Below are 23,874 nucleotides of genomic sequence, written 5' to 3' on the forward strand. Positions count from 1 at the left end.
GTGAATTCGTGGTAGTGCCGCTGGACAGCCATTAGAGCGGCATGAGTAAGGGACACACAACTGAGAGCAAAAGAACCGCCTGAGAGAAGACGCCGGGGTCTTTGAAATGACAAGACCGGAAGGGTGGAGCTGGACCTCTGGGACGAGCGGTTGGGAGGCGCTGGACAGTGAAGCAGGCTTTGGGGAATGACTGCCCGCTTGGAAACAAACTAGCAAAGGCTGTAAGCGAGGGGGAACTGTGGGAAGGCGGAGGCGACCGGGGGACGGGGTGGGGGTCGCGCATGCGCCACGCCACCCCAGCCTCCGCGGCGACCCTGCGTGCGCGTGCACGAGGGGTCGAAGCGGAAATGGCGCCGCGGGGCCGCGCGTCCGGGCAGCGAGCGGAAGTGGGTGTGAGAGCGGAAGTGGCCGGCTAGAGCCGGGGGCTGGGCGGGGACCGGGCTTGTCGGTGAGGCGGCAGCGGCGGCGGCGGCGGCGGCTCGGCAGGCGGGTTCAGGCTTCGGGGGCCAGGTTGGTCGGGTGGGTGGGTGTCTCCACAGCCAGTGCGTGCGCAGGCGAGCGCTCGCGTCTTCCCCTTCCCCCCACCCTGGTCCCTCTCCCCTTTTCCCCTAACCTCCTACCCCACCCAACCCCCCTCCTCAGGGGGCAGCAGGGCCGCTCCCTCCGTCCTTTTCTCCCTTACCCACCCTCACCGTCCCTTGTTTCTCCTTCCCCTGCCCGGGGCAGCCGCCGCCATGATCCTGCTGGAGGTGAACAACCGCATCATCGAGGAGACGCTCGCGCTCAAGTTCGAGAACGCGGCCGCCGGGTGAGCGCGCGCCCGGGGCCGGGGGGTGGCGGGGGAGGCAGAGTTGACCCACGCTAGTCCCTAGTATCGCTCAGTCCCCCCGTCTTGGAGGCACGAGGTGGGAGACCTGGCCGGGTGTGGGGACGGCCCCGGCGGGGTAGACGTGGGAGGCGACTGGGCGCGGTGGGGTGAGGGGCAGAGATGCGTGGGGAGAGGCTCCGTGGAGGGATGCGGAAGCGGCGAGTGGACAGGAGCGTGAGTGCCAAAGGGCAGGAGACCTGTAGGACGTGAGGACTGCCGGGCCCGGAACTCCGGCCGGGGTATCCCGTTGCCTTCTGGAGCGAGCAGGGGACCCCTTCCTTCTGTAGGCCCCGTCATTGTTCTGAACCCGAAGAAAGCTCCTTTGGGATTGGATTGAAAGGAGTTTCCAGGAATTCCCAGGACTGGAGGAGGGAAGAAGATTCAGGCCCAGATCACCACCAGCCTTCTCGCTCCCCCCCCCCCCCCCTTCGTCTAAAGGAGCAGGAGGCAAGACTGGAAGCAGATTCAGTCTTGCAGCCCGACAAATGCGACTTCTCTGGTTTCCCTTCTTGGAACAGTGCTGTGAGACATTTTGGCCATTTTGTTACATCTTTCTCAAGCAAAGCTTATAGTCTCCCAATCCACACCCCTTCCTTATCTCTCTTCTGAGGTTCTAATTCAACTTTCCCCACCCATTTATCTTTTAAACTCTTATACAAGATCCCTGGTCTGTGATTTCTTCCGTGGTAATCCTGGCCCAGGTACACACTTAACAAGAATCCAAAGTCTATATATAAAGGTGATTCTTAGATCACCTTTTTTACCCACTGGCCTTTTTAAAGGTAGGCTTAGCACATGTTTCCAAGGCAGTCTTCTCTGTGAAACACGGGAATCTGTAGAAAACAACCTCCTCCTCCAAAGCTGCTTTGCTTTCTAATGTTTAAAACGTGAGCCGAAGATTTGGTTTTAGCTTTGAATTTTTGGTGGCCTGTACATAGTCAGTCCCTTTGCCTCACTTCTCCATTGTGAGGATGGGGCTTCACATCTTGGTTGCACAGTTGAGGAAATAAGTGCAAACTTTCTGGTGAACTGGGAACTAGTGATGGGAAAGTAAGTGCTTGGAGATCTGCAGACGGGAGAGGATTGGTAGAGGGGAAATTCTGAGTAGTCATAATGAACTTGTGGCTTGGCATTAAAAAAAAGACTTCTAACTCACTGCTTAAATGGAACATATTGTGTCTCCTGTCCCTCTTAGTAAGGTTACAGATTTTATCTGTAAAATAAAGCATGGCTTTCCATGAAGTAACGCATACAGTAAGCAATAGCTACTGTTTTCTGCCACGGGCTGCAGTTGCTTATATTTTAGGCCAGATTCTTTGCATTTTAAGGGTTCAAGTCAATCAGATCAGAGTCTTATTTTGGGTGATTGCTGTGTACTTTTTTGAGCAGTGTAGCACAGAGGAGGAAGTTGAATTAACTTCTGCATTTTCACAGCTGAACCTGTTAAATGCGTTTTCGAGTCCAGACTAGCAAAGAATGAGATCTGGGTGGTTATAAGCCGATTGACAAGATAAATGCCTGTTCATTTTCAAGTAGAAGCATGCCTTGTAGTGTAGAAGTACATTCATATCTGTTTGTGTATTTGTGATTCCAAATTGAAGCCCATTATCCAGAACGTCAGCTCTTTTCCTTTTAGAAAATTAACTCTTACAAATACTCTTTCAGAGGAATTAAAATAGGCACTCAAGTCTGGAAGCGTAAGTTGGAATTTCTAGGACATTTCTTAACAAAGCATATGTTCTAGCAGTGTTGGATATTAGGGCAGGGCAGCAAGTTTAGGCTTTACTATGGCCTGTCTTCCCTTTGATAAGTGACTTTAAATAGGTAGGCCCGAAACATATTCTGTTGAAAAGCACTTTGAAAATCTTTGAAAAGAGACCCTGCTATCAGGCCTAGGAAGTGGGGCTTTCCTGGAATTGTAGATGTAACACCCAGCAGAAGCTGGCATCTAAGCCCACTGTGAGTTTCCAGGCATACACGGTGAGGCAGCATTGAAGTAGTTAACGTATTTATCAAGGCACATGGCTACTACTCCAGCACTTCTAGCAAAAAATGAGTAGTGTGATCATCATAAACATTTATGGGATTCTTCCAGTGCCCCAAGCAGGAACAGAGGAAGGACGCCTTTCTGAGAAAACCTATTGGCAAAAGTTACAGAGGAGCCAAAGGGTGAGATGTGTTAGGGTGGAGATGGGAGAAAGGCATTAAAGAAGGGGAGTAGCTGGGAGGAGAAACCCTGGAAATTTGAGAGGTTTTACCAGCGTGAGAACTTGCTGGGAGAGGTCAGCTTCACCCTACTTTACACTTCTCAGAGTACACAGAGAGCAGAGAGTACACTTCTCAAACCAGTTGGGGAAATTATACTTCTGACAGCCTTTTCCAGAACGAATCTCACAGTTCTGTGATGCCCAGTACAATAGCCAGAAGCTACATGTGGCTAGTTAAGCTTAAATAAGAATTAGAGTGAAATAGAACTAAAATTAAGTTCCTCGCTCCAGCCACAGTTGCAGTGCTCAGTTGCCACATGTGGCTAGTAGCAGCCTTATTTGGACAGCACAGATGCAGAACATTTCCATTATTGCAGAAAGTTCTATTGGACAGCACTAGCACTGTTGCAGCTGCTGAAAATGCAAGCATGAGGTGGTCTTAAAATCGTTCTGTGGTGCGTGCTGCAGAATACAGTTCGGCGATTTTCCTCTTCAGGTTGATTTTTTTTTTCTTTTTTCTTTAAATCATGCCTCAGATCATCCTGCTAGATCTTCTTGCATGTGACATCCTACTAAGTGTCTCAACTTCCTTTGGGTAAAGCAGTTCTTTTATCTGAACTGTTTAACATTGGGTCATAATCACCTTTTAATTTATTTGGAAGCAGTATTGACAAAGCCTAAGATTCATTCCAACAAATTGCTTTTTATTTTTTTCCTACCACACTCCTGTGAAAATGGCTTCTTGGAATGATTCATATGTCCTCACAAAATGATAATTATTGGTAAATTGTCTCCCTGACAGCCTATAGACTAAGAGAACATGCTCATTAAAGAGCCATGCTCAACACTGCAGGTAACCTCATACACAGGTCTTGTCAACAGCGTTGCCTTTTCATTTAGGAATTCTTACCCAGATGCCCAATTAAAGCAGAAGTAATCTGGCAGATTAATTTAATTTTTTTGTTGCTGTATATACAACCAAGAACCTTTTCAGCCTCAGAAGCTAGGCCTACCAACTTAGCTAGAGTCTGGAGGCCAGAATTGGGGAAATGCTGTCAGATGCGAATTGCTGTTGATTTTAAGTGCATGCTGGCTCCTTGCCACAGCTGTGCATGTTGCGGGGCTCTGTGGTTCTGTGAGGGGGAGTGACGCTCAGGGAGCAAGCGGTGCCAGTTGGGGTGGGCAAGGACTGTGGGAGGAGAAATTTGAGAAAGGAATAAATTAAATCTTGCTGATACCCTGTTCTTGTTCCTAAATGTGCTGCATCTGTCCTCAGAGAGACAGACTGGTTTGAAGTGATTTGGAATTAGGACATTGGTTAAGCATTCAGAAGAAATGGAATGGTCTGATGGGTCTGTTAACAGGTCGTTACAGTTGCACGCTGCTGCCTGACTTCCGACCTCTGCAGCAGTGCTTTGGGCGCGAAGCCCCAGAGCTACACTCCCCCAAACTGATGACTCCTTAAGGGCGGAGCCTGTCCCTGGTCATCATTCTTTCCCAGCATCCTCACTGTATATAGAGTTAGCTCAGTAAATATTTTCTTGAAGGAAGGGATGAGCCCAGATAGAATGGATCTTAGTTTCTTTAGGTGCTGATTTTATCACTTTTCTGACATTGTGTGAATCGACTTTTAGATCATCTTTGTTCTCCATATCTTGAGATACAGCTTAGCAGAGAGTAAGGACCGCATTTCTCTAGTCTTTGCCCAAATGGGATGATGGGAGCCTTCTAGGAGAATTACAGAAGAGAGATCAGAAACCTTATAGTGAGATAGCAGAATTCAGTAATTCGTCTCATTCAGCTCAGTGAAGGGATAAGTAGAAGAGGGACATAAATGCCCAAATGGGGAATTGGATGCATTCAGGAGTAAAGGCTCCAAAATCCTTAATGAGAAAAGAGGATTGGAAAATGAAATTGTCAGGAGTTCTTAACTGATGAATTAGTAACATTCTAGGAACTTCCTTAGAAGAAGGATAAGAGTAGGAGTGCCTGGGTGGCTCAGTCGGTTAAGTGTCCAATTTCACTTCAAGTCATGATCTCACAGTTGTGAGTTCGAGCCCCACATTGGGCTCTGTGCTGACAACTCAGAACCTGGAGCGTGCTTCAGAGTCTGTCTCTCTCCCCACCCCCCCGCTCATATTCTGTCTCTTTCTCTCTCTCAAAAATAAATGAGTTGTTTTTTTTTAATGGAAAAGGATAGCAATTTTTTTCTAAGGATTTTAAGAATAGTGTTTGAAACCCATCTTAATGAATTGAATATGTTTTAGTATCTTGTGCTATCTAGTCAGTAACCCCGAGGGCTTATCTAGCTGCTTTGTTCCAGGATTCTGGACATTAAGCACTCTGATACTAATAGGGTTCCGTTTCTCCTGGTACTGCTGACTAATTTCTGATTCTGGGATTTAGCACAATCCCACAACTTCTCCCAACCATGGCTTCAAAGTGTGGTCTCTTCTGACTCCACCTAGAAGAAACACTAATTCATTGATAATTCTATGAATTAGACACTTTGCTATAAGCTTTAACATAATTTCATTTGATTTCAAAATGGGCCTATGTGACAGCAGTTCCCATTTACAGTTGAGAAAACTAGGGCTGATGGGAATTGTGGAGGGAGTAGACATAGGTATTAAGCACTGTGCAGCTACCTTTCACTGGTGACTTCTGACCTTGTTTATGATATGTTACAAACAGAACATGATATTCATAAGGCACGTTGGGTAAATGGCCTAGCCTAGAGATCCTTCCACTGGACTGCCCTAAGGGCTGCAAGGATCATTATTATCTCAGCAGGTCTGTAACTTAGTCACAAGACACTGGTTGGGAAACTTGCACACATGTCATCTCAATTAGTCTTCACAACAACCTTTTAATCTCCATTTTCTAGAAAAGGATCCTGAAGCTCAGCAACATTGAGTAACATCAAATGTGGTTACATAGCCAGTAAGTGACAGGACTTGTGTTGAACAGTCAACTCGGAAGGATTTGCTTTTATTGTGATTAAACTCACCCTCAGCATCTGAAACTTTGGCAGATGGTAAAACAAAAAACAACTTACCCATTTATCTTTTGGTCTATTAAATGGTATACTTTCCCCCAGTAAGATAAAACATATCTTACTCCCCTCTAGCTCCTTGGTTTTAAGCCACAAAAGTAAATAACAAACACCTGGTCTTGGAATTGACACCATCCTGTTTGGTCTGTGTCACGCTTGGTATGGTCTCCTTGTTGGGGCACAGAGTTGTAACTCCCATATAACTTCTCAGGAAGACTCCTTTGGCCCAGTGTTCTCCTCTACAGCCTGTCTCCTCTACAATCTTTTGTGCAGCCATAAATAGTAAACTAAAATATTAATGGTGGTTATTTGACAGATATTCCCAAGTCAGGCAGCCAACCACTTAGGATAGCTCTTGGTAAGCAACTTCTCCCTGTGGTTAGGGAACTTCACAGTCTAAAGAAATTCAGAGTTTCAGCATTAAAATGTTTATCGCTTAGAACCTTAATGTTTTTTATTTATACCTAATTTTTCTTGGTCTGTTGATGAAGTAGGAGAGTGGGGGGGAGTTCAGTCCTCCGTTGGCTGAGTTAAAGCCTAAAGATTAAAAAAAAAAAAAAAAAAAGACCCAACCACCTACTAAGTGATCCAATATGGACTTTTACAAGCCTCCACCCTGACTTTTTGGCACAGCCACCCTTCCCCAGGAAAATACACTTTGGTGCTTCCTCCCATTGTGCAGCTTCTTAATATTTCGTCTAAATGAGCCATAGATTAATGTTTGTGCTTCTTCTTCCTTTGTCCTTGCTTTTTAGCGATGAGGAATGGTGGTTGGCCATTCATTGCCTTTGTCTCCTGGGGTGCAGTTTCAAATGAAAGATCAGAAGCAACTTAAATTTTCATTTCTTTTTTTTTTTTCCCATCATATTCTGAACTCACTGCTTCCCCGTAAACACACCTGATGCTTCCATTCTTAGAGACTCCCGAAGTGTTTTTCCTAAGTCACATATGGATGGCTTTGAAGGAGTAGGGTGGAACTTCATATGTGACCTGTATAGGTTGATTTTTCAACGGGGACTAGCATATGTTTAATAGAAGCCAGTTTCCTGGAAAGGTATTGTTTAGCATCTGTAGCAGCTTTTTAACAGTCATAAACCACACTCTATATTCCATTATTTCCCAGCAACCCTGGAGGGCAACTCAGTCTTGGTTCCCTTTACAGGTGAGGGAGCAGAGATAGTATAAAAGATATGTTCTTGATTGTGAGGTCTTGAGCAAATTAGGCAAGGATAAATGTGAAAATGTGTATGTCTTGTCTGCTGGTCCATAAAACAAAGTAGAGTCATTTGAGTCATAGGTAGCTAGTGATAAAACTGTGGCGTCTTCCTTTGTTTCCTACCATTGGGCTTGCAGAAGTGGGGCTATCACATAAGGTAGCTTTTCACAGGAGGTTAATTGGCCATTATTGTTTATAGCTAGGATGTATGTCATGCTTTCTAGGTAAGAACTCAGCAACATTTATCAAATAGAAGTTTACATACCAGGCTGAGCTGGCAGCTGCACAGAAAGTATCAGGCTGTCGTCATTACCTTCCAGGATAAGTTGTTTCGTGTCCGTTCTCTTGCTTTATCTTTAGCAGTTCTATGAGGTCAGTAGGGTCATTGTGTTCTCCCATTTTATAGGTGAATAGGTGAGAAAATAAAGGTGTGTGGATGTTAACTTGTCTGAAAAACATGGTCTTGATGAAAAGCTAAAGTTGAAAAATCAGAGTCCTGACTGTTCCCAGTGATTTCACAGTGTTACTTTGTGCTGCGCTTTCTGTGGAAATGTCACACTGTAATTTCAGAACAAAACAAAACTAGGGTAGAACCAGTCAGAGAGGACTTCATGGAGGAGAGTGGTGAGTACTTTGGTGACATAAAGGGAGAGGAAACGATGTGTAGGAAGACTTACAAGTTGTCTTCGAACTGATACAGACTTTCTGTTTTGTTTTATGGCCTGAGATCATCCTTTCATCTTAAGTATATTAAAAACCATTCTACATTCTGTTTAGCAGTTTTCCTGCTGAATGTACTACCTCTGTCTCCATCACTACAGTCCTGTGGAGGGAGACACTGATCAAAAGATAGCATTTTGTAGTTCACATATGCAAAGGTGTATATCATAGTGTTAAGGAATTCTAAATTGAAGTTAAGCACCAACCACGGCAGAGATTCGACAGCAGCTGGAAAACAAAAGCAGTACCTGTCCTGCTTCCTTTTTGTATCCTCCACCTTAAGTGAGCCCAAAGGTTCAGGTACATGAGAAAATGAATTGTGTACTCAGATCAGCAGTCAGCATAAAATTGGTACTGAATGCTGTGATCTGAAGTAAAGCTCAGGAGCCTTTGCAAGGCCCCTGGAAGGCAAGCTGCAAAACAACTGTCTTAACTAAGGGACTCTTCTTTTGTTTTGCAGTAACAAACCAGAAGCAGTAGAAGTAACATTTGCAGGTAAGTGTCCTTACTTCAACCTTGTAAAGCTAATACAAAAATAGAAAAACAAAATAGCTTCTAAAATAAATTTTGACATTTGGGGTACAATCCCTTGATCGTGAAGGCTTTTTTGAGGTCAGTGTTTCAGATGACTATTTTATGGATTTATTGGACTGTGTAAAGTTAACCTGCTGGTACCTTAGAAGGTTGTGTTTAATTTTGTGGTACAAACCGTAGTTTGTTTAATTTGGAAATACTAAATTATCTTCAAGTAGCCTTCATCTCAGTTTGCCTAGCACTAGAGTAGTGGGGAAACATGGAAAATGCTAGAGACCTGTTCAGCAAGTCAGAGATTATTGCTTTCTATTTCCTGTAAAGAATTAGATATTGATACTACTCACTTGCTGTGTGAACTTCAAGGAGTTAAACAGTCACCCTCCATAAAATGAGGGTACATGACTAGATGGTCTTGGAACACTTCTTGCAGCTCTAGTGCTATGACAGGAGTCCGGGTACCATCCCCGTCCCCTCCTACTAACTGGCAATGCCAGATCTCCCTAAAGTGGTGGCACTCAGCCCCTGGTTTCAGGAACTACACAGGGTGAGTTCTCTCTGTACTGCAGGAAAATAGCCAAAGAGAGGGGAGACCTACATAGAGATTAGAAGAAACTTAAGAGATAACCAAATGCAGTGTAGATCCTAATTCAAATAAGACAACAGTATTTTAAAACTGTTTTTTTGTTTTTTGGGGTTTTTTTGAGACCAAATATTTGAAGACTTGACTGGATATTTGATATTAAGTAGTTTTTAAAAATATAGGCATGGCAACAGTATTGTGGCTGTGTTTTCTGAAATTTCTTCTTTATCATTTAGAGATACATTCTGAGATAATTATGAATGAAATGATGTGATGTCTCAGATTTGCTTCAGAATAAATCATTGCGAGGGGGGTATCCCAATAAGATTGGGCCGTATTGATCATTGGTGAAGCCACATGGTGGGAACTAGGAGTTCATTATACATTATCTCGTATGCATATTTAACATACATCACAACAAAAGCTTTTTAAGAAATAACTTTCAGCACCAAGCTGTGATGAAGGTGAGAATAACTTTGTAATTTTAGTAAAGAGCAAAGAGGGGCACCTCGGTGGCCCAGTCAGTTAAGCATCTGAAACTTGATTTTGGCTCACGTCATGATCTCACAGTTCGTAAGCTTGAGCCCTCGTGAGCCCTGTCTCGGGCTCTGCACTGACAGGGAGGAGCTTGCTTAGGATTCTCTCTCTCTGTCCCTCTGTCCCTCTGTCCCTGCCGCTCCCCTGCCCCTTCTGTCTCTCTCCCGAAATAAATAAATAATTTTTTTTTTCCTTAAAAAGAGCAAAGTGGGGCATCTGGGTGGCTCAGTTGGTGAAAACGTCTGACTCAGTTTCAGCTTAAGTCATGATCTCACGGTTTGTGGGTTCGAGCCCCACGTCAGGCTCTGCACGGACAGTGCTGAGGCTGCTTTAGATTCTGTCTCCTCTCTCTGCCGCTTTTCTGCACTTGTCTCAAAAATAAACATTTTTTTTTTATTTTTTTAAATATTTTTTTTTAAAGGGGGGACAGAGATAAGTACTTGACAGTTCTATCTCAGTGTTTATACTTTCTGCATGGATTTAAACTTTTGCTTATCTGCACATATTTTGCTTATATGCCTACTTACAAGGGAGACCTCCTTGTGGCCTGTAACAAGGTAGCCAGGTGCCTTAAGGTCTTATTCCCCATTCCCAAGTTAAGCAGTTTTATTTGCTTTCTTCACAGATTTCGATGGAGTCCTCTATCATATTTCAAATCCTAATGGAGACAAAACAAAAGTGATGGTCAGTATTTCTTTGAAATTCTACAAGGAACTTCAGGCACATGGTGCTGATGAGGTATGTTCCACATCATTTTCCTCAGAACTCTTATTTCCTTGTCACCTTTAACTGGCAGCTTGCCACTCATAGAAGGTCCATGGCACTGACCACCCCTACCGGCACTGGCCACTTTGGACAGCTTGCCCACCTAACCAGGGCTCTTGACTCCATTGTCCATAATGATAGAAAGGGTGTTTTTTAGAAAAGGCTTTGGCTGTTTATTACTCGGGGAAAATAAAGATGGTCCCTAACTAATGAAATGAAAACTTTTGTTCTCCAAAAATGCACTGAAGAATATTTCTCTGACCAACATAAAAATAGCTACTGCAAGACTGAGATAGGTTCCGTTCTGTTTCTATGATATTGTGAAGCATGTATGTAACTCTGGCCTTAAAGGTTTATGATCTTAATTTCATACTGTAGAAATTTAGGCACAAATCTACCCTTTTAGTTTTTTGGTTTAAACTTCTTTAGAGCTGGCCTCTTTAAGTATCTCTTCTTCCTTTTGACTACTGTACGGGAAATAAAAAGATGTCTATGCATTATGAAATTCTTGATGGCCATGCCTCATTCACTGGCTTCTTTCTATAGCTAAAGTAGCAGGTTTGGTTCCTGTTGAACTGTATTTGCTCTGGGGAGAGCCATTTATGGAAGAAAGAAAATGCTGTTACACCAGTGTGCACACGTTGTGGTTGGGTCTCAAAGCAGGAAGTATGACTCAGTTCCTGAATCAGTTTTCAAATATCTTTTAGTTTTAACAAGCTAGGTTCTCCTTAATCTGGTGAATGAAGATATGGCCATTTCTGTTTTCTTTGTGATTAAGGATAGTAGTTTTTCAGTTATTTAAAATTTATGCAGTGAAAAGGCTGTTGGCAAAAAAAAAAAAAAAAAAAAATCAAAATCTCAATAATATTTTGGTATAAAAACTAAAATTAATGTTAACCAAATAGAATACCAAGAGCCATAGGCAGTCACTTAGATATTCATATGCAATTGATCTGTCCCGGCATTTTAAGGGAAGAGCCAAAACCTTTTCTGATTTGCCTCATAAGTTCAACGGTAGAAGAAATGTTTACAGAATTTGTGTTCAGGGTTGTTTTACATGAAACAAAATCTTCAGCAAGAAGACCTAGCCTTATAAAGCATAAGAAAGATCATTCTATAAAAGCTAGTGGCCAACTCTTCTCTTTACCACATTCAGAGCAAGAAGAAACAAGTGGCTGTTAAGGTGGCCCTGCTTTTGATTAACCATAAAATAACGAGCTGTAAAGAATTGTTAAACCTTTGAACAGACAGCTCAAAGTTGTGTAACCGTTTTCCCTAGACAGTCCTCTCTGTAAAGATGCAGGTGTGGTGATAACAGTAATCCTTGGGAGGGGAAGAAAGTGTAACAGCTAGATTTCTTAAATCTCCTTTCCAGACTGCTCTCCATGCACTGGAGCTCCATAACAGCACTATTCTTGTAGCTCCCACAGGGCCAAAGAGCCAGCTCCACCCACTCAAGTGGGTGGAGCAAGTAACATTCACAGTTCAGGAGCAGAGTGCACAGTAAATGGCTCCCTGAGTTGGTTAAACAGTGACCAGCCTGTGATAACCAGAGGCAGCTTGTTACTTTGAAAGCCTCTGCTGCTAGGGTGGGAAGGTCTGATGGTGAGCATCAGTGGGTTGCCTCCACCCATCTCCTGGTGTCAGGTTGGAAGATGGTGCTCATTGAAAAAGGGAATCCTACAGGGTTAAAAGCGCAAGTGAAATAAACAGGGAAGCATCCGTTGGTTTCACCAAGGGGGAGGGAGCAGAGGAGTTGAACGTGGCTAAAATTTGGCTGTAAGAACCTCTCAGATCTCAGAATACTAACTTTGCTTGGAATTAAACTAAGAATTAGGAGCTGTGGTTTTTTTTCGCCCACATCTAACTTTCCCTTTCTCCTGGTACCCATAGTGCTCACAGTACAGAATTGTAGCTCAGAGGTGGGATGCCAGTGAAAATTCTTCAGGGATGTGTCTGTTACTTCCCTACCCCCACCCCTTCACCCCATCTCCAGGACTCTTTAGGAGAAGTGGTATATAGGACACCTGAAGATCAGACCTCCCTGTGCCACCAAAAAAACTCTGTGACCTTGAACTTCTCCCTTCAGTTCCTCTTCTGTAAAAAAGATAACCTCACAGTGGCTATATGGTCACCAGATCACAACTGCATGTGGCATTACTTGTGTTTTGCCTTTGGACAAACAAATGTGATCGCTGATCCATGCTTTGAGGTCCATTTCATTATCCACATTTACAGATAGAGAATTTCTTCCAGCTGTATAAAAATGGTTACATAAATATGTGGAATCTTAAAGAATATTTAAGAACAGAAGGAAAGAACTTCACCATGTGAAAAATTTTTCAAATATGACTTAAATATATGGTTTGCTGCTGATTTTTTTTAATCTCTGAAGTGTACATTGAAAGTAAGAGTCAAAGAAAACAACAGTATTCACTCAGCTCTGTTTATTGAAAGTCCCCATATGTGGGCGCGTGTGGATGCAGAGACCACAGCAGTGAGCAGGGCTGAGTGCTTGCTTGCACAGAGCTCCCCTCTAGTGCTCCTGTGTCTGCAGTCCTTTTCTTAGCTGATGGAATTCTGTTTAAGATGCATGTATAACTCCTACAATTGAAAGTTAATGGCTTTTGTTTACTTTTAATTGGTAACTTGTCAAGGATTAAGTATCCTTTTTTTTTTTTTTTTTTTTTGGCATCCCAGAAAATTTCAGAGGATCATTAATGTGTCTGTGGTGAGATAGTGTTAAGAAATTGACTGAATGTCAAGAGACAAAACCATGCAGCCTTTTATATTACTGTTACATACACTGTTAAGTATACTGGCCTCAGTTTTCCCTTCTTGTGAAATAGTGGTGACACTTTCCCTCCCTAAGTATGTTTTTAATGAGGGTTAAGAATAAGTCATGTCTGTGTTTAGTCTGTTAGTCATATAAAGACTACTAAATACCAAAAAGGTTACTAAGTTCTGACGATTCTAATATTTACTTTTTGCTGTCTTCAGATAGCTGCCTTTCTACTGCTTATTGTATTCTATATAACATTTAAGTCTGAACTAGGCCTTCCAGAATGAAAGGTTTGTTTCTTAAACTGTCAGCCTAGGAGAAATTACCACCAGGTGAAACAGTCGTACTGACAGAGAAGAAATAGGAAGGTGTAAAAAGGGCTCTTATCATTTACTCCCCAAAGCTGGAGAGTAGCCAGCAGTAAGTATTGGTTTTGGAAAAAAAACATTTAGAGAGTACAACCTTCTGTGGGCCCTCCAGTATAAACAACTGGCTAAGGTGCAATTATCTGTTGTCTTTTGCATAAAACTGGTGATGAACTAAATAATTTGAAAGCTTACAAGATAAGCAGGCTAACTGGAATCCGATCCCAGCAATTCTGGTTTTTCTCTCTTCACTCACCTCGTTACTGGTTTGGCCTGTACTTAGTTGATAACTGACGTAATCTGTCACTCAGGTTGGCATTCTTCTGCAGTCTTAAAAACATGATGGTGTGCAGTATATGGTCTGGAGGAGAACAGAGAACATATAAAGGATGTGACTGAATCCTGAAAGAGTAAAAGATGAGTCTTGACTGAAAAACAGATCCTAGATTAATTAACCTTTTGTATTCAGTCTCAGTTCTGTGAGTGATTTGCTTGGTAACTCAGATACATGTGCTTCTCCAGTGTATATCCAGTGTCCCATCCACCAAATGAAAGTTAAGAAATCTGGCTTAGAAGAAGCTTGGGAAATTCAGTGCTTTAAAAAAAAAAAAAAAAAATGACATTATCATGACCTTTGGATTAACACTTGTTTTTGTATTTTCTAGTTACTAAAGAGGGTGTATGGGAGCTTCTTGGTAAATCCCGAATCAGGTATGTAGTCCCGTAAGCAACTGTGGAGTGACCTGGAAAGAGACCTGTCCTGTTTGTACTCTGCTTTTTTTTTTTAAACAAAGCATTTCATTTAAATAGTTTTCATTTTACAAATATTTCTGCCTGAGCCCAGTTCCCACTTCAGTCCTCTCCACAAAAATAAAGCTGTTTCTAAAAGCTAAGGGGCTTTGCACTGTCCAGTAATGGTTCACAGTGTGGTATACAGAACTGCTATATGTTGTCATTTTTAACATTTACTTGCTGGGGCCAAATGACTCTTCCTTAATCTTTCAACCAGCGGGCCATTTTTCTTTGCTTGCTCATGGTGATGAAAATGTCTTTTGAGATTAAGCAAACATTGGTTTTCACCCCAGCCCCCTATTAACACCATTTTCTGTGCTCTGCACATGTGGAGAAGGAAACACAACTGTTCTCACATATTCAAGTAACAAAAATTTCAACCCCTTCTTTTAATCTGTTCTTCTAATAAAGAATAAATCGCCTCTTTGCAGCCGCGGGAATTGAAAAGCACCATAGTCTTCCTTAATTGCAAGAGCTATGTTACACTGCTTTATAGGAGAGACAAAGCAAAAAAACTGAACAATTTTTTCCTCCTTGTGAATAGGTGGTAGTCTCAAATTCTGAGGCGTTTAGCTGGACCCCCCGATGAGGACCAAGTAACATAGTATTGCTCAAATGTTGTTCCTGTGGTACTTTGCAAATTTTACCTGTGGTGCTTTGCAAATTGTTCTAAGAAGGAAGGTGTGTCTGTGTCTTTTAACAGCAGTTATTACTTTTGCTGGCATATTTCCTTCCCCAGCCTTCGTGGCATTTTTCTTTGTTTTCATGTTTATAATATGACATGCTTCACCACTCCCAGTAGAATACCTTCTCCTGTCTTCTGTATGCTACTCTGGAAACAAAAATAGCAAATACAGAAAGATGCCTTTGGGATATAACTTGTTACTAGGAGTACTGTGCGTGGGAGCATTGACTGCAGTCCAGAAAGAATACTAAAATGTGTTCATCCCCAAATTGATGTAAAAGTGTATCGCAGAAATAAAAACCAAAAGATAAATAACATTATAGGCTTTAAGAGGAATCAAGGAATTTCAGAAAGAGAGTGAGGAAAGGGAGGGAGGAAGGGAAGAAGCAGAACTAGAACAGAAAAAAATCATATAGGAACTCTTGGGCATGCTTGTCACAGCTCAGATCAAGCAGTGTGTCAGAACCACTGGGGTGTAACACAGAGGTTAGGTTTCTGTCCCTGAGCCTTTTCTTACACTTCCCGCTAAAGCACAGGCAATGCCAGACTGCAGACCTTGTGTTCATACAAGTGCAAAATATAAAAACTGTGGAAGTAGTGTGTCTCCTGTTTCTCTGTGAGTTTATCTAGGCAAGTTTGGGGAACTCACCAGGCCGTACTAGGTCTTTACTTTTAATCTATTCTCAGGATGTTCTCTTCATCATATCAGAGCCTTCTTAAAGTCTGACTTCAGCTGTAATTTACTTAATTTGTTTTATTTGGCTTCTTGAAACTAACCTCAACTTTAAATATTTTATTTTTCTATCTAATCTTACAGTCTGTTTGCTTATCTGGTTTGTTTTCTGGTACCCAAAATGGAATGGTGGTTGATATTATTTAATATTGGAGTATCAAAAATGTGCTAAGTACAATCTAGAATAGAGATTTAGATAGCTCATGTTCTCAGTGAGGATAGATCCAACAAAAAACACAGACCTGAGGAATGCTCTTAGAAAAAAATTAAATAGTAACAAAGTATAAATGTTTAAGATACTCCTTACAGTTCTGGTAAAATTATTTCCAGCACTTACCTAGCATGTGAAGTGATACTCAGTGATGTACAGATACTCTTACAAAACTGTCTGTATACTTTTTGGGGTGTATTCATCATTTGATCAGATAATCAGTTGTCCCCGCCTTGTTTGCTGGGACTCGTACCCGACATGCTGTAAAGAGGCAAAATAGTGTGTGGTGGTCGCAGACTTAGCTTTGGGGCCCATTTATTGATGACCTACTGTGTTCCAGCCGCTTTAAAATGCTATTTTAATTTCCCCAGGTGCCTCTCCCATCTTACCACCCTTTTTAAACAGATGCCAGAATTATAGAGGTTATGTAGTTTGTCCAAGATCACAAAGTGGCAAGGCCAGAATTTGGATCCCATTCTATTCAACTCCAAATAGAGTTGCTGACACCTCTATATCCTGCTGCATTTAGCATGGCACTTTGCTCCTTTGAACTTCCTTTTCCCTCTAAGATGAGAATAACCGTATCTGGCCTGCTTACTTCAAAGAATTTTTACAGAAATTAAATGAAGTAAGATATTTTAAAACACTTTGAAATTTTTAGTGTATACAAGGGAAAGCTATTGGAGAGGTATACACACACACACACACACACACACACACACATTATATATATAGACATACACACTCTTAAGGTTTTTCCATACCTTCCCTCCTTCCACAAAGGGTTTGTGATGGCATGCAAGAAGTTGTATTGTGTTTTTATCCCCAGCTGTTGACTGTGTTAGCACTTGGCAGGTTAAACCATCGAAGAAAAATATGTAACTCATTATAGCTTGATAGCTATAATGCAAGCCCCCTTCCCAACAGTGTCTAAAACACTAAATTTCTAATCAGAGTTCCTGGATTATGGGTTCTTCATGTTCCTTATTTGTAATCTGTCATCTTTGATATTGATTCAAATTTTTGCAGAGAATTTGTTAATTAGCTGTGTATATTTACAGTGATTTTACAAGAATTGGGGTTTTATTTGCCTTACCTCATTTGCCATATGAGGCGTATGGGAATGCACAGCAATCTACCTGGCTTAAAAGGCATTGAAACAAAATAAAATGTCATTAGAACCTGCAAAGTTTTTTGGTTTTTATGTGTTTTTTTTTTTTTTTAATATAACCTCTGGATTTTTCCCCCCCTTCCAGGATACAATGTCTCCTTGCTATATGACCTTGAAAATCTGCCTGCATCCAAGGATTCTATCGTGCATCAGGCTGGCATGTTGAAACGAAATTGTTTTGCCTCTGTCTTTGAGAAATACTTCCAATTCCAAGAAGAGGGCAAGGAAGGAGAGAACAGGGCAGTTATCCATTATAGGGATGATGAGACCATGTGAGTATAGGACTTGGCCCTAAAGCCTGGGTGTGGCTGTAATATGCCCTTACTGAAAGACACATGGTTAGATCAGACCTTAAACTATTGGGTGAATATCCCTAACATGTCTTTCTCATAAAATTCTTAAAGCCAAGGTATAGATGATGGGGGGGGGGGGGCCACTTCTGCTAGTCTCCAGATATCAAAAGTTGGCTAAAGAAGAAAAGTGAATCCACTGCTTTCCTTTAAGACACCGCTGTTGAAGGTTTCCTTCAGTAATATAGCCTGAGTAATGAAGAGGTAGAGGGTGACCATGGAGTCTGTGTGTTTGCAACTCTTGAATCATCTACATACTAGGAATCTCATAGTATATAAAGAAATAAAAGGGGCACCTGGGCGGCTCAGTCGGTTAAGCATCCGACTTCAGCTCAGGTCGTGATCTCACGGTTCTCGTGGGTTCAAGCCCCGCATCGGGCTCTGTGCTGACAGATCAGAGCTGGCGCCTGCTTCAGATTCTGTGTCTCCCTCTCTCTGCCCCTCCCCTGCTCATGCTCTGCCTCTCTCTATGTCTCAGAAGTAAATAAATGTAAAAAAAAAAAAAATTGAAGAAAAGATGTTTAGGAGTGAAGTTCTGAGAATCACTAACACTAGTAGATTCCACATCTTACCACATAGACAGATTAGTACCATCTACTTTGGGTGATCTTCACCTCCTACCCCTCTCAGGGCATGCGTGCATTATATAGACTTCGCTGGTCATATATGCTTCGTCTCCTTTGGCATGCCTTGTTTTATGAATTGAAAGATTTATGACTTTACCCGCCTATTCCGCTTCGAGATCAAGTTCTTGACAAAACCCCATTCTGATTCTGTACTTACTACTTCATGGGTTGTGTTCCCCTCAGGTATGTTGAGTCTAAAAAGGACAGAGTCACAGTAGTCTTCAGCACAGTGTTTAAGGATGACGACGATGTGGTCATTGGAAAAGTGTTCATGCAGGTATGGAGTGGACATGTTTTGGGGGAGGGATGCCGCAGCGTGGCGGTTTATACTGTGGCACCAGAGCACACCATAAGCATAGAAGAGGAGAGCTGGCGGCTCTGCCGATGCCAGAACTTGTTGAAGGTGTAATTAAACAGCTCCCACCCAACCCACTGCATGTAGTTGTTCCTTAGTGGTTTTAGCCTCTGCAGGACTAGACTGAAAGAGTGAATGGAGTACCAAACATACTAATGCTATGACTAAATATTAAGCACCCTTGCTGCCACTGAGTCTTTGATTTAAAGCTTGGTCAGGTTTCCTACCCTCTTGTCAAGTTTCCTGAGGTTTCTGGCAAGGTCTGCTCTTGGCTTGGTTTAGTCCTAAAGTCTTTTCAGAACAGAATCCCTAGAAAATTCCTAAGTAGTAGATAGTACATTAATAGGCTAGAGTCCTTGAGTGGACCGTGAAGCAAATTGACCCGAGTTTGCCTGAGGTCACTGTAGAGCTCTTTCCTCAGAAGCAGCTCGCCTACCAAGAAGAGAGTAATGGGGCTCAGCGGGACATTGTGTAATTGGATTTCTGGTACACTTGGACTCTGGTCTGGTACAGTACCACATTGTGGCTTTGTCATGCTGTCTGCTAACCAGTTGCTGACTCTAGGACAGGAGAGCTCGTTGGTGCAGTGGTACCTAGGCTGATTTCTTCTGAGGTGGCTCAGCATTCAAAATCTAGCTCAGTGCTTATGTTTTCAAGCACCTTTTGTACATTCGTCCTGTCCCTCAGCAGGCTGAGGAGATTTAAGGATTCTGGACAGCAAACCTTTTTGCTACATAAGAGCTGAAAGATAGTTGTGTTTCATATAGTGAGGATATTTTACTTGTAGCCTCTCTAAAGTGACTAGGGAAATACTCAAAAGTGATAGCCCGAATTTGATCCATCTCTAGTGACTTTTTGTGTTTAGTCTAATTAATCAGAAATGCTGATTTTAGGGGCGCCTGGGTGGCGCAGTCGGTTGAGCGTCCGACTTCAGCCAGGTCACGATCTCGCGGTCCGGGAGTTCGAGCCCCGCGTCGGGCTCTGGGCTGATGGCTCAGAGCCTGGAGCCTGTTTCCGATTCTGTGTCTCCCTCTCTCTCTGCCCCTTCCCCGTTCATGCTCTGTCTCTCTCTGTCCCAAAAATAAATAGACGTTGAAAAAAAAAATTTAAAAAAGAAATGCTGATTTTAGAGTCCCTAGGCAGAAAAATTGGAATATTGACACTTTGAACATTTGAGAGTACTGAACTTTATGAGAGAGAGAAAACGAGTATTGTGTGTGTGTGTGTGTGTGTGTGTGTGTGTGTGTGTGTGCGCGCGCGCACACAGCTATATAGACCTATATCGTGGGTCCTAAATGTAAGCTTCCAGACAGGCATTTCATGTGTTTTTACGCAGAATTGACAGGGGAATTAAATGCAGTAGCTTAGAAATTGGGCTGAATCCAGACTGACATACTAATTTTAAAAGCTATGAAGTATATATTTAGATTTAGCTGGTTTTTTACCAGTCTTGTTCCATTTTATTCCTGGCGACATCTTATTTTTATGCTTTAAACAGATCTTATCTTGGAGAGCTTACAGGAGATTTGTTCCTTAGGAAAATTTTGTGTATTTTTTGCACATGAATTTAAACTCCTCCCTCAAAGTACATGTGGTAGGGGCACTGGTCTAAAAGGGAAAAGAAAGTCTGCATTTTTACACTGACGGTGTCTCCAGTTAGTGACTGGACTGGCACCACGCAGACCCATCTGGTGTCCAAGAATGTGAAAAGGCTGTGCTCGGGAAGCCATCTGCTTTGCCTCCCTCTCCAAAGTCAAAGGCTGGGCAATTTATTTGAATTGACCTTTAGAATCCTGGGCTTATTTTGCTGGATTTTACCCCGAGTAAATCATCTGAGAATTTTCCTGGGCCTGGTTATTTTAAATTTCTAGGAGAATGGAGAATAGCAGCTGCCTAGCACAGAATGCTGTGACCCAGGGACGCTATTAAAAGTTCCCCCTGGTCACTGACCTGCTTGCTGCGTATCTTTGTGGGTTTCTGGATCCTGGAGTGGACCTCCAGCCTGGGCAGAACACGTTTCCTGCTTCTGTCATTCAGCAGACTCTGAGGGATGCTTAATGCCCTTGGGAAAAAGACAGAATTTCCATTGCATACTCACATGGATATTCTAGTATTTGCCTTTGGTGCATTATCTCTGTAGACGTGCAAGCTGAGCGCTAAAGTCTGATATCATTTCACTGCTTATTCCATGGAAAGCATTAAGAACGATACAGAATTTTGGAGATAAGAGTATGGTGAACTAAAATATCTTTCATATTTCTAGATCTTAACTTAAGTCAGCCCAGTAACTGAGAAAAGTTAAGTGGAAACCCCTGGTTTCTCTATGTTCAGGGACAAGACACAACCAATCTGCCTCTTAAGCAGTAGTGAAGATACTATGTTGAGGACCCTTTCTACATGGATACCTGTGTGATGATAGCTGTAGGATATTTTCCTGTACTGGGAGCACTGAGTCAAAGTCGGTAATTTTGGTAGATATTGCCAAGCTCCACGGAGGTTGTACCCTTTTCCCTCCCACCTACGATGCATATTTTCCCAGAGTATGTTGTCAGACTTGCGGATTTCTGCCAATCTGATCGGTTTAAAAATGGTATCTATATTCTCTTGTGAACGAGGTCCAATATCTTTTCTTCTGTTGAAGTCTGTTTTTCTTTTCCTTTGAGGTGTCTCTATGCCCTTACCCATTTTTCTATTGGGTTACTAATCCCCATTTCTTTCTATACTAGAGAGATTAGCCTTTTTATCTATGGTAAGAGTTACAAATATTTTTTCCAGTTTGTCATTGGAGTGTATGGGTTTTTCTTCCCTCACACAGAAGTTTATTTTCACAGAGTTGAATCTCTTCTGTGGCTTTTAGATTTTGAGTCCTTGTTGGAAACACTTTTTCCTACTCTAAGATTGTAAAGTTTACCTGTATTATTTTCCTAGTATTTTTACAGTTTCATATTTTACACATGATCTTTTGATTATGTTTGGAGTTTCTCCTGGCATATGGTATGAAAGATGGGTCCATCTTTTTTTTCTAAATGGCCACCCACTGGTCTCAGCAGTTGTTTAAAGGCCCATGTTTATACTACCGATTTAAGATGCTGCTTTTTATCATTTACAGGACTCAATTTCTGTATATATTTGGATTTACTCTGAACTTGCTATGATAAATCATGCTTTGATGGAAGAGAGAAATGATACTGTGATATTCAAAAGACATCCTAGTTGGAGGGGGGAAAAAAGAGGCATCATTGCTGACGTGCACTTAACAAAGACCCTAATGAAAAAGGAAAGTGATTCAGTCAGTTAAGCATCTGACTCTTGATTGCGGCTCAGGTCACGATCTCATGGTGGTCAGGCTCTGCACTGACAGCCTGGAGCCTGCTTGGAATTTTCTCCTTCCCTCTCTGTCTCTCTCTTTCTCTCTCTCTCAAAATAAATAAGCATTTAGAAAAGAAAAAGGAGAACTGGGTGGGTCGGTTGATTGTTTCTTAGGTATTATTTAAGAGAGAGCACAGAGGAGCAACAAAGACACAAAGTTGGCCAAAGGGTAGTTCCCCACATGGGAGTATCCTCACCCAAATTTTGAATGTATTGCTTTACCTATACAGAACTGATGAAATGCTAATAAGTCACCGCAGGTTTACACACGCCCCATCGGGTTATGAATGCCACAGGTACCAGTGAATTGGAGCCTTCAAGAAGCTTACTGAACACAAGAAATTGCCAGCAGTTATTACCTGTTCTGTTTTTTCCCCTGGAGCTAAAGAGTAAAAATAGTAGAAGTTAGAAAACCTCCCAAACCCTTTGCAGAATGAAAAGTGTTTTCTAGAGAAGGGTAACCTCAGAAGCTTTGCTTTAGGAATTACCATTTGAATGATCTTGACTCCTTCCTTACCTCTCCAAATATTTTTCCTTTGAGGAACAAAATCTACAAGAGAGTAACCTAATCTAGCTATGTTAGTTTATTTTCCACCAACCTTTAGAAGCCAAGCAGTGCCAGCTCAGGAGGCAGGGTGGTGGAACAGGCGAGATTCCAGACTGGGCATTAAAACTCCTCAGGTGTTACCCTTCTTTTGCCATTAATTTGCTGCGGGCTTGCTGTATTAGTCCCCATCTCTTCCTTTCCAGTGTGACAGCAGTAAGTCAGCTAGAGTAGAAGTGCTTGCTTTTTCACTCAGCAAGCCATGTGCTGTCCAGCCTCTTTGAAGGAAGAGGAATGGATACAGAGTAATAAAGATCCCTGGCTTGTGGAGCTTATAGCTCCTTAGGGAAGCCAGACGCATTAGTGACTAGTAAAGTGTCAGAGTCGAGGCTTAGAGAGAAGACATGGGACCTCCCAACAAGATAGCAGCCAGCTCCCCACGTGTGTTAGAGATGGCGTGTTAGAAGAGACCATATCTGAGCAGCGGTAGGAGAGTGTTGCAGACCAAACAGCTGTATAAACATGCTTTCAGTACGCCTAGAACTGTGGATGTACATAGCCCTTGGTTCCATTCTTCTGTTATCACTCTGGATTTGGATCACCCTGTTTTACTGGCATGGCTGGAAAATCTGGCTCTGTTCTTGCACATCTGGGTTGAGACAGGAATGCCTTGTGTCATTTTCCTGTGTACACGGGAATGTGTGTGTCAGAGAAGCTTGAGGTTTGGAGATTATGGAGATTAGAACATAGGGGGAATGGCCTGGTTTTTACATCCTCAGTCATTTTCCTGTCGTTTGATGAGGATGGGTACATTTTGTTAAGGGAAATAAGTCCTTATGCACAGTGGTGGTGGGCGAGTCCATAGCCATTCAAGACCAGAATTAACAATCAGGCTTTCATTTCTCATGTCGCACAGCCTCCGCCTGTCAGTATACCCTAAAACAACTCAGCTTCTTTAACTCCGTTGTCTTCTGCCCCCAAGAAGGGCTTACATTTAATCTGAAGTGCTGATTTCTGGATTCTAAATAGTAACAGTCTAAGATGCCTCCATGAAATAGGACTTGTGCAAAGGCCCAGAGCCCTGAGAAAGCATGATAGTCATGAAACTGGAAGAAGTGGAGATGGGGTAAGGAGGGGTGAGAAATGGGTCAGCTCGTAAGAGGCTTTCACACAGAGATGAAAGGAGTTAAGATTTCATCTTGGGTCTTAACCAAGCTAGAGCCTAGGTTCCATGCACCCTGAAATTTTAAAGATTTCCTGAAAAATATAAACTCTTCACATTAAATCTAAAGAAACTAATATGCATTAGTCCTTAATCCTAAAATGTAATCTGGTTCTCTCATGCTTTGCAGTTTGTTGTCTGTGTAGTCTCAGATACACTTTTATTGCATATGTGGTTCCAAAACAAG

General features: G+C 42.3%; 1 protein-coding gene across 1 annotated transcript in view; it reads left to right on the top strand.

Annotated features, from left to right (window-relative positions):
* Positions 1-385: 385 nt before the first annotated feature.
* ARPC2 (actin related protein 2/3 complex subunit 2) overlaps positions 386-23,874 on the top strand; it is a 29,026-nt gene continuing 5,537 nt past the window's right edge. Inside the window, exons 1-7 of the mRNA XM_040476221.1 lie at positions 386-510; positions 727-808; positions 8,527-8,561; positions 10,343-10,455; positions 14,295-14,340; positions 17,307-17,493; positions 18,381-18,474. Coding sequence (XP_040332155.1) covers positions 735-808; positions 8,527-8,561; positions 10,343-10,455; positions 14,295-14,340; positions 17,307-17,493; positions 18,381-18,474 — 549 coding nt within the window. The 5' untranslated portion in view covers positions 386-510; positions 727-734. The remainder of the gene's footprint in view (positions 511-726; positions 809-8,526; positions 8,562-10,342; positions 10,456-14,294; positions 14,341-17,306; positions 17,494-18,380; positions 18,475-23,874) is intronic.

The sequence above is a fragment of the Herpailurus yagouaroundi genome, unplaced genomic scaffold (assembly GCF_014898765.1).
Source record: "Herpailurus yagouaroundi ecotype Mexico unplaced genomic scaffold, PumYag 140, whole genome shotgun sequence".
Lineage (NCBI taxonomy): Eukaryota > Metazoa > Chordata > Mammalia > Carnivora > Felidae > Herpailurus > Herpailurus yagouaroundi.